The sequence below is a fragment of the Astatotilapia calliptera genome, chromosome 16, assembly GCF_900246225.1.
Source record: "Astatotilapia calliptera chromosome 16, fAstCal1.2, whole genome shotgun sequence".
In the NCBI taxonomy this organism is placed as follows: domain Eukaryota; kingdom Metazoa; phylum Chordata; class Actinopteri; order Cichliformes; family Cichlidae; genus Astatotilapia; species Astatotilapia calliptera.
In genome coordinates, this window is record NC_039317.1 from 13,259,417 (window position 1) to 13,269,924 (window position 10,508).

General features: G+C 35.7%; 1 protein-coding gene across 2 annotated transcripts; it reads left to right on the top strand.

Annotated features, from left to right (window-relative positions):
- The first annotated feature begins 1,277 nt into the window (after positions 1–1,277).
- On the top strand, positions 1,278–10,102 carry scel (sciellin). Of its 2 annotated transcripts, none has more exons than XM_026145899.1 (27): positions 1,278–1,361; positions 2,697–2,728; positions 3,484–3,550; positions 3,746–3,808; positions 3,947–4,018; positions 4,105–4,137; positions 4,248–4,283; positions 4,378–4,413; positions 4,507–4,551; positions 4,640–4,711; positions 4,789–4,857; positions 5,737–5,811; positions 5,903–5,971; positions 6,059–6,115; positions 6,670–6,726; positions 7,018–7,071; positions 7,165–7,206; positions 7,320–7,388; positions 7,480–7,530; positions 7,628–7,678; positions 7,850–7,912; positions 8,016–8,069; positions 8,166–8,228; positions 8,329–8,403; positions 9,144–9,252; positions 9,483–9,585; positions 9,720–10,102. In XM_026145899.1, the coding sequence occupies exons 2-27, from the start codon at positions 2,710–2,712 to the stop codon at positions 9,734–9,736; spliced, it is 1,521 nt and encodes a 506-aa protein (XP_026001684.1). In that variant the 5' UTR covers positions 1,278–1,361; positions 2,697–2,709; the 3' UTR covers positions 9,737–10,102. The 2 variants fall into 2 exon arrangements, with proteins under 2 accessions (XP_026001684.1, XP_026001685.1); XM_026145900.1 differs by having other exon boundaries at positions 7,483–7,530.
- Positions 10,103–10,508: the final 406 nt, after the last annotated feature.

Genomic DNA, 10,508 nt, shown 5'->3' on the forward strand with positions numbered 1-10,508 from the left:
AAAGACTTCCCCCATTGAGGTTCATGCTACATGAAAGTAATTAGTAAATGAGAGAAGATAACACTTTTTCAATATCTGCTAAAGACATTTATGAGGAATTTCTGGTTTTCACAATGGGTCCACAGTAAAAAAAAGAAAGAAAGAAAGAAAGAAAGAAAGAAAGAAAGAAAGAAAGAAAGAAAGAAAGAAAGGATTACTGGACAGTCTGTGCAATGAGCTACCAAAGCCTTTTCTGTAATTTTACACATTTATTTCTTACATTTTAAGCCCAAAGATAAGCATATAAGTTTCATTTACTACAGCAGCATTTTCTTAATCATGGAGAAAAATAGGGACATACTGACAAACTGCACGTCTTTCATTATATTAAGTTAGCGCAGGGGTGTAAAACAAGTGTAAAACAAGTTTAACATCCCTGTTTTGCATGTTAAGTTGGTATAACTGGTACCTTTGGCAACTCCTTCAGAAATCTACATTCAACATTAAAAACACAGGGTTCTGGTTGAGCTCCCTTCATTCAGCTGTCGGGCTATTGCAAAGGCTCTGGTTTGAATCTGCACCATGCCATTTGGTGCTGTCTTTCTCCAAGCTTTACTCTTAACTGTCGTACTAAATGCTAAAACGCCTCCAAAAATATTCAAATACACACACAAGCCACTTCATTTAGTCTATCTGCAAAACTGAATGCAATAAAAACACCACCACAGGCAGCATTTACATTTAAAATCACAGGCAACTGAGTACACTCTCAGTCTCATGACCCCAATAGAATTATCATTTTACTGACAACATCAGCAAAAATATAGAGGATTCTTAATAGGTGGAATTTATAGCAGAACTACCATACTGGATTAATTTGGTTAGAAGTGTACCTAATGAAGTGAGTGAAGTGTGTGCGCATGCTTTATATTTCTATCTTCAATTTACATTATACCACAATGAGCATAAAAAAGCCACAAGATTACTTTCTAGTGTTAAAAATATATTTATGCAAGTTCAAGCCTGTAGTAGGATTAGGACAGAGAGAATCCCACACCCACGTTGGAGGTTTGCTTCCTCATCACTCAAGTTGAGCTGCAGGTCTTTCAGCACTCCACCCAGTTCCATGTTCTCGAAAAACAAGCAATTAGGAAACACTGATGACGGAGATAGAAACATGTAGAATGAGAGCGACAGAGAGAGAAAACCTATTCTCTGATTCTTCCGTAAAGCCACGCCCGTGGGTGGCCTTGAATCTCCACTCCCTTAAGGTTTAAAGCAAAAGGAATGACAAGGGTGTGATTGTGTAGCGTGACAGACAGGTGTTGAGCGCCGAGCTGGAAGTGAGAGTTTTCCATCAAGTCAAAGAGGTTTCTGTGGAGGTATGTACTCTTTCTCTGTGTGTGAATGTTTTATCAGTTTTTTATTTTAGCTGAAACTGTGTGCAATGATACTTCAGAGGTATTAAAAATATACTCGATAAATTGAGATTGTATATGAGACGAGTTTTTTGAGATGGTGTTTTGCATTGAGGCGTAAAGGAAAATAAATCAGAGAACACACTGTATGTCGGGTTATGTAATGATATCGTTGTAGTGTTTATGTCAGATTGCATTTCTTTTGAGGAAATAATGGTGCCTTACAGATACAAAGAGGAGTCAGAACGGACAGATTTGCAGTTGTGCATTCAAAAACAATCACCCTAAATAAAGATGAAGAAATTATTTCGAGTGAAACGTGATGAAAGCGATAAAATCAAAAGTTTTTTTATTCAAAACATGAATCATAATCAAGGAGAATATGCTTGGTAAAAACAGAATGTATAAAATCAAGTGAAATTCATTTGATCAGATTCCATTAAATGTAACATTTTAAATTGTACTTATGTAACAAAATTACATGGAAACTTTACATGTAATCAAATTACTTAAAGTCAGCATTTTGGGCATAAACGTTTTTTGAGCATATTCTGCCTTTAATGTTTTTTCTCACAACAGTTCAGATCCGATAAACCACTGGATGAGAGATTTGATCTGTTTTATGATATCTTATCTGAAAACATTTAAATTATCTTTTAGAAACTAGAAGATTGTTGTTGTTGTTGTTTTTGTCCGATAATTAAATACCCAGAAACACATAACAATGACAAAAAAAAAACTAATTGGACTCATGAACAGACAAATATGCCATTTACAGTTATAACTTCTGTTGGGGTTGTAAGTCTACCTTGAGGTTTATGATGTATGTTCGTGCTGGAGGGTGAAATGAAAGGGCGCAAGCTTTATCATCGATCGACTGTGGCCTGTCACGCCTTTCTCAGCAAAAGGTCTCTGTTTTGATGACAAAGGTGTGTTTGGAGAAGGTGTGTTGTGGGTGGGTGTGTCTTACATGTGGGTACAAATCAAGACTAACCAGTTTAAGCTTAATATTTCCTGAGTCTGGGGTTAAACAGAACTTTTGATTTACTACAGATGCAGTGTCAAACCCAACAAGGCAAGCTCATAAATCCAGTCTGTCCATGAAGGGCATGTGTGTGCTCATGACACAAGTATACAGATGGCAGAAAGCAGTGATTACTTGTTCACTTCATTATGCAGCATAAAGACACCAACGGCACATAAAAGGTTTTAGCCTAGCGTGCCACCCAGTGGCTAATGAGCTGTGCTCCATTTTTTCCCTGTTTTCTCATCAATGTTCTTGTTGTTTCACACTTACAGGTAAAATTTCAAAATGAGCGCTTACAAAACTGGTAAGTTGAGAAATATCAAAGAATAAAATTTACAAATCAAATTCTAAGTAATGTGGATTTTTAAAATAGCAGATGCAAGACTGAAAGGTTCCAGTAGTTATATGACTCTGCTGCCTATTAATTATGTTAATAATATACTTAATATATTTAAAACATGCATGAAATTGTTTCCCTTTGTTATTACACTCACTGAAATAGGTTAGATTATTGCTTGTAGTCAAAATGAGTATGTAAACTAAAAAGAATTTGTCAAAATAAAAACAATGGGGGAAAAACAGTAAAATAGACTGAAGGATATATTGCATATTATAAATATATAAAGATACATATTTTTGTATATTAATAGTGATATAAATGATACAGAAATTCGAATTACAAATAATGAACCAATCAATTTTAAAAACAGAGTAGTTTATTTCATCTAAGACTTAAAATACTTACAAATGCACAAGCCCAGTACTTATGTTCGCCCCATACATGCTATATTTTAATTTAATTTTTAAGTGCATCACAGTGAGAGAAACCACAGCTCGAATACAGCAATGTGCAGTTGTTGCAGTGTGCAGCAGTAAAGACAAGACCTGAGATGCAAAAAAAGAGTATTCATTGATTAGAAAACTTTATAAATACCTTCCTCATTTAATTTTCAGGAGCAGTGTGCTAATTAGTTTTTAATTGGCTCTATTATGTTCTGTTAAACAGGTATTAACTTTTAAGTCCTTAAATGTGTAATTTTTTCTGTCCTGTATTACCAGGCAAGACTTCTCTTCTAAAAGACAACAGCTGGATCAGAAAACCAGATGATGAGGAAGAACCTGTTGAGTAAGTACAACAAGGATAAAAGTTAAAACACAGATGCTTACGCACACATGCATTTAGAGAATGGCAGAATTGTTGGGTGTGACTTTTGGGTCAAAGCTCAGATTTCTTTCAACCTTAAAAAAGGCCTTCTCACATTCCTCTTGCGAGTCACAGCATTGAGTCATCTCTGTGTAAATAGTTTTTTTTCTCCTACAGCCAAGATCCAAACTTCGCCAGAAGTGTTCTAGGTCAATACAAATCCAATGAAACTCTTGCGAGGTAAAACAAACATTTAAATTCACCTTAATTTGCAGACAAATGAAGGAACACTAATATGTTCTGTGATGACTGGTTTCAAGTTAAGAAAAGAGTCTCTTATTCTTTTGCATCCTGTAAATTTTTATGCATTTCTCACAGTTTAGAGCCTGAAGAAGAAACAGCCACCAAACCAAGCAACACAGCTACATCTGTGCAAGAGCTCAGCAAGAGGTACCATTTGTGTGACACATGTGATATATTTAAATAAAAGCCATATAAATGGCAGGAACAATAATGAGTCATTTCTCTCACTGAAGGTTCGGTGGAAAGCAGAATGACCTGAAGACCAAGTTAGTACAGTTTTCTTCTTTTACAGTCACAGTTTTGTTACAGTTGTGTTATTATTAATTTGTGCACTTCAAGGCATGAGATTAAGTAAGAGTTTTTTTCTGTTTTGCAGCACTCTTTCTTCCACTAAGACCTCCTACACTAAAAGGTACATTTTTGTAAAACCACTCATAGCCCAAAATTGACTCTTTCTGGAATTTTTGAATAGGAAATCACCTGAATGATCTGCCTCTTTGTTACAGTACATATTCATCTGTGAAGGCAGATTCACCCACTGTGTACGTAAAGCTCCAGTCCATTGCATCTAATGCAATAATCAACAGAGGAGAAATTAATATAATGTGTAATCTTGTATTTCCATGTCCCTGCAGCACCACCACAACCAAGACTACTGTGACAGAGTATCCAAAGACAAGGTACACAAGGAATGCATGAACACACCAGCAAGTTAACACATTACAATGACACGTTAAGTAAATGGGTTTCACGTCTCTCTTTTTTCAGCACCAAAACAACCACAGTCACCAAGGATGGATCAACTACTGAGACCACTACTACCACCACCCAAAGCGTCAAGTAGGGAACACTGCATCAAGTTACATTATTACACATGCAATCCGTATCATATTATTGACATTTATTTGCCTTTATAGGTCTCCTGTGACTAAAACTCCAATCAGCTCTGGGACATTCTCTGACCGGGTCAGGACTTCCAGCAAAGGGTAAAAATAATGTAGTGATTTATAGTAGATGCAATATTTTAATTATTTACTTCAGTATGAGAAACAGCATCATCGTCACTCATCAGGCTGTTGAATCTGAAGTCGAGCAACTAACAAGTATATTTAGTAACATGACCAACATCAGTTTTAATCATTACAGGTTAGACTACCCAGTTATACATCAATTCGTTAAAAAAGAGCTCCACTGAAACCAAGTACAACATTTAACAATTGTTTTTATGGAATGAAATCAATCATAATGACCCTGTGAAATAGTAATATCAGACTGTACTTGCCAGAACTTATACACCAGTCCTGTGAGAAGGAAACTCTTGACAGGACTCTTTGCAATCCTGTAAAACACTAAGTACCCGCACGGATTCATTAGCTTGTAGAACAACCTTTAGCAGCAAAAACTTGAAGTAATACATTTTCGAATGATTTTATCAGTCACGAGTCCCCTGCAACATCATGTCAGTCAGGTTGGGTGATCAATTAAGTGTATTTCATTATCGATTCCTAACTGCAACTTACCCTCTTAAATTTAATGAAAATATGAAAGGTGTAATTAGTTTTTCATAGAATATACAATTTCACTGTGTATGTGTATAGCTAAAACTAAGATTTAGTAGTATACTGAACACTGAATATTTTCATACTGACTTATTGCTACTTTCACTTAGAAGTCATAGGCCAGTAAGGCTGAGCCTTCAGATATAATAAGTCACAACAGCTTTTGCTTTACAAGCTAACCCAGTATTTTAAAAGCATCTTAGAAATTGCAGCACTTAGATGTATATTTAGAGTTTCTTAAAGAGGCCACATATAAGCACATCATGCTACATGAGAGGCTGAGTTTTTCCCCATCTTTCCAAACAGGCAAGAATACCAACCCTACTCACCTACCTTAACGACACCCAAAGTGACGGAGACAACTGTTACCCTCACCAAAGAGTAAGACACAGATTATTCAGTTAGTGTAGTATTATAACCCATGTGTCACCTGCAATTTCAGATTTATTTATATTTTTATTGTTCTGTGCAGTACGGAGGACAAAGTTTACGACACGCACCTCCCCTCATCCATCCAGGATGATCTGTCACCCACAGAGAGGTGAAGCCCAGAACTTAGATTATATTGGTCATGGCACCAGGCTTTCAGTAATTACATTCTCAGTAAGACACATTTTTCTCTATGCAGCAAAACAACTATCTCCACAACTAAGACTGTGACAGTGAAAAGCAGCACTGACACAAAGTGAGTACCATCCTAGCGCGCGCAATCCGGTTATGTTCCTCTGACCCTCTGCATACTGTTAAGATGACATATTCAAATTAGTCAGATAAAAGTCATTTTTTATATAGCAATAAATTTAATTTGTTATTCTACTATCTGATATTGCACTGTGCCATGAGATGTACTTTTGTCCAAAACATTGAGCTACCACAATGTAGTTGTCCCACAGTATTAGTCTCCTTTAGTGTTTAACAAAACATAGCTGATCAATAAACCATTTGAAAATAAATAGTATACACAACACATCTGACAGAGCAGTGTGAGTGAATATGATTAGTGTTTTTTGCATGCAGTAACTTTGGAGTAAATGTTCAGGAATCTAAATATTCCTGACATGACTAAGTTTGCTGACGTCATGACTCCATGTAAATAACTATTATTAAACTCTGTAATATGCCAGAGATTTAAAAAAAAATATTTATTAGCACCATAAAGTTTAGGGAGCTTCCAAGCTCGACGCAGCAAAATGTGATTAAAAAACGACTAACAATGTATCTTACTTTTGTCTGTTGTAGTGCTAAAGACCAACTCTATGATACACTCATTCCAGGTTCAGTCAAGGCTGATGATAGGTAATGCATACACTCTTTCATTATGAGTCCTCCCGTTTAGCCTTTATACACGCTGTAATAAAAATCTAATAAATTGTTGCAATTGTTATTGAATTTAATGATGTCGAAAGTAGAGTTGCTGAAAAGCACACAATGCACGTCACAGTATACCTTATATGTTATATATTAGGTATGTTCTTATAAATGGTGTATTGAGATCATTTAAAGTAAGTAAATTGATGCTGTTTAATTTGACACTATAATCATACGTTACTGATCATTATGTAATACCTGATATTGGCTTCGTCACAGCAAATCAATCGTGTCCACTACTAAGACTGTGACAGTGAAAAGCAGCTATGATGAGTAAGTTACTACAGCACAATACACAAACAGTGGCACCGATATAAATACACAAACAGTACAGTAAAATGTTTGGTGTTCTTTTTACTTTTTCAGTGATGTTTTTAAAGCTAAAACCCCCACAAAGACTTCCTTTAAGTAAGATAAACCTTGTATAAACCTCAACTGTTGTACAAAAGAAAACAGAATTTAAAAAAAATAAGAACTGCACATACAGTATAATCACTAAATTTACATTTCTGTCACTGCAGAGCTGAGGATCAGCTGTATGACACCCTGCTGCCTACTTCCATCAGATCTGATTCCTCTTCCCCAGTCAGGTGAGACATCTCAGCGAACATTTAGTCATTAAAAAACAAAACAACTATTTCACCATTGTGGTGGATGAAACCTCACATTTTGCCATTTTAGCAGCTCAAGCGTCAAAAAGACAGAGATTGTCACTGTGGAGAGCAGCAGAGGGTAAGCAGTAGAAATGAATGACAAAAATGACCAAAAAATTGTGTAGTTTGTGTGTAGTTTTGTCAAATTGACCTTTTTTGTTTATCTTGTCATTTAGAGGAGAAAGTCCCTCTCCAGTGTCAACATCTTCTACCCGCAGCCTCTCCAGGTAAACTAACAGAGCACTCCTGGATTACCCATTTACTTATTCAAATTATTATTATTCTCCTTTAGAATTTCTGTTTCTTTATACCTCATCAAACTCTAATTTATTTAATCATAACAATATTTTCTACATCCAGCTCTTTCTTATCAAACTAAATCCATTGCCTCTTTATAGCTACAGTTCATACTCCAGTGATATACCCTCCACTCGCACCACCTCCTATACCATAACTACCAGGTAATTACTATCACTGTCTCTCAACCTTTTGTTATAAAAATATAGTGCAGCGTGGTTATACTCTTTCTATTATTCCTGATTTGTTCCCTTTTTTCATACTCAGTGATGACTATAGCAGCAACCGCAACACTTATACTTACTCCAGACCAGACTCCAGGTATGAAGCAAAGCAAACAAAGACATTATAAACAGTATGCGCTAAACATATTCTAAACTCCACATGCAATCTCTGGGCCATGTTATCTTTTTACAGTTATGAGTACACCAGTATCACAAGTCCCTCCATCTACTCTTCTACATCATACAGGAGCCGCAGGTATTAAATTATTTTTTGAACAAACGAATCCAAAACTTATCACTGGCACACAAACACTGTACGAGTTAGTAAAACAACACTCTTTCATTAACTCTCTCAGCAGGTCAGATGACATTCTGTCAGAGCCAACCTACTCAAAGTCTTCCGTGAAGAGTGCATATGCACCTCCTGAAAGGTAGGAATCGGGCAGCAATAGCCTTTTTAGACACTGAAAACATTTGTGTGGAAATAAGTGTGCAGACTGACTGTCATCTAGAAGCTCAGTGAAGCTGTACTTGGATACAGTGTTGCTTTGAGCAAAGCATGAATATCGGCATGCTAATGTGCTGATATGCAGATTTTAAGCATCTGTCACATTAACCACCTTAATACAGCATGTCAGCATGTTAATAATTGCTTTTTAGCAAATACACCTAAAGTAAACCTAAAGATCACGTGTTTGTTTAAAAACCTAACTAGCTGTAGGGGGCATTGCTCAGCATTCAAGGCAATCAAAAAAAATTGAGGTAGAACTAGGGGACCATTTATTTCTGCTGTAATTGTTTTTGCACCAGTCCATCCAATTGTTGCTGTTATAGTTTGCTGAAAGTTAAGAAGGTAAACTTGATATTTATCCTGTCTTCCTCCCTGAGTTTGGCTCTGCCAGAGTTTTCTTCCTGTTAAAAGGGAGATTTTCCCTTCCCACTGTTACCAAGGGTTGCTCATAGGTGGTGTCTGACTGGGGTTGGGGTTTTCTCTGTATTATTGTATGGTTTACCTTAAAATATAAAGTGCATTGAGGCGACTGTTGCTGTGATTTGGTGTTATATAAATAAAACCGAAACAAAATTAATAGAATTAAATCAAGAACACATATATACAGTCACTTTTCTTTTACTCTAATATAAACACTTGATAAATTTTTGTCCCACACAGGACAGTGCTAGAGAAAGATCTGTGCACAGTCTGCCGTAAGCCCTTCACTGGTGATGCCAAGATGGTCCTGGATGACATAAATATGAAATGCCATGCTTCCTGCTTTAAAGTGAGTAAAATAATTTTAAGATGGGGCTTTCCTTTCTTTGGTCAACAACAAGCAGTGGTTGAAAAACAACTATGTCAAGACTTTACCAAAGTAAAGTCTTAGTATTGTTTTGAAATTACCAGTGACTCATGAACTCCTAATTATTAAGACCTCACAGAATATTTTTGATGTATACAGCCATTGTTGTCTCAGGATTCTGTTTCCTCATGTGAGCATTTGTGTTTTGGCAGTGTGAGGTGTGTAACATTACTTTGGGTAATCTAAAGGCTGGGGACAGCTTGTGGATTTACAAGCGTATGGTTCACTGTTCGAACTGCTTTGAGGTCACCAAAGGTAAGTAATTATTAGGATTTCTTCATTTTCCTGGATGTAAAGCTCCAGTGACTAAATATTTGTACCGTATGTATTACTCTATTTGTTTTAATTTCAAAAGGTCTTAGTTCAAATTGTACATCCTTCCCCCACAGAAAAATGGCAACGCTGATGCTCCAAATATACTTAATGGATTATTGATTATCAGCTTTGGGTGTCGTGGGATCTCATGGACTAGCATTACAATGAGCTGACAAATCTTTATGTGGGTGTTTTGTGAAATGACAGTTACATTTTAATAACATGAATGCAGTATATAATAAACTATTTAGTAGCTGTGTTGCCTTGATATTGGTGTTTCTGTATCTACCTCTATGCACCATATCAGCTCTTATTGTCTTTGGCTTGCATTTTGTAGGGAAACTTCATTCTAAAACGATACATTGCAATATTGAGGGCCGGGGGCTTTTTCTTTGTGCAATAAAAGCTATAAAGTGTCTTTATCTAATAAAATTAAAATATTCTACTTCTTTTAAGACATTTGTGTTCATTTTCTTCCTTAATTATATACCAGTGAAATGTAATCTACCCATTAAAGTCATAATTTACAGTTAATGGAACTTGATATATTTGACAATTTTAGGATAATTATACAATATATTATAATAAAATCATCTCATGTCTTCTGCACTGTTTGGTTAATTTAGTGGGTTCAGGAACTTGATTTGGGTTACGGTCTTCACTTATGTGCAAAAATATTATGCTTTCATATTTTATTAAGACTTTTTATTGAAGATTTTGGGTTTATGTTATTAAAAAAGAAACATTACATCGATTTTATATATCCACTGTATATTCGATACATATTTTAGTCTTCAACATCTTTTCTGCATGAGATATGCTTCTAGCTTTGCCATGCAAATCAATTAGCCCAACTAATTTGT

What these genes read in the sequence shown, in the direction of transcription:
- scel (XM_026145899.1), top strand. An exon ending in AAGACCTCCTACACTAAAAG is followed by an intron (nt 4,284 to 4,377) that starts GTACATTTTTGT and finishes TCTTTGTTACAG; the next exon opens with TACATATTCATCTGTGAAGG. An exon ending in ACAGAGTATCCAAAGACAAG is followed by an intron (nt 4,552 to 4,639) that starts GTACACAAGGAA and finishes CTCTTTTTTCAG; the next exon opens with CACCAAAACAACCACAGTCA.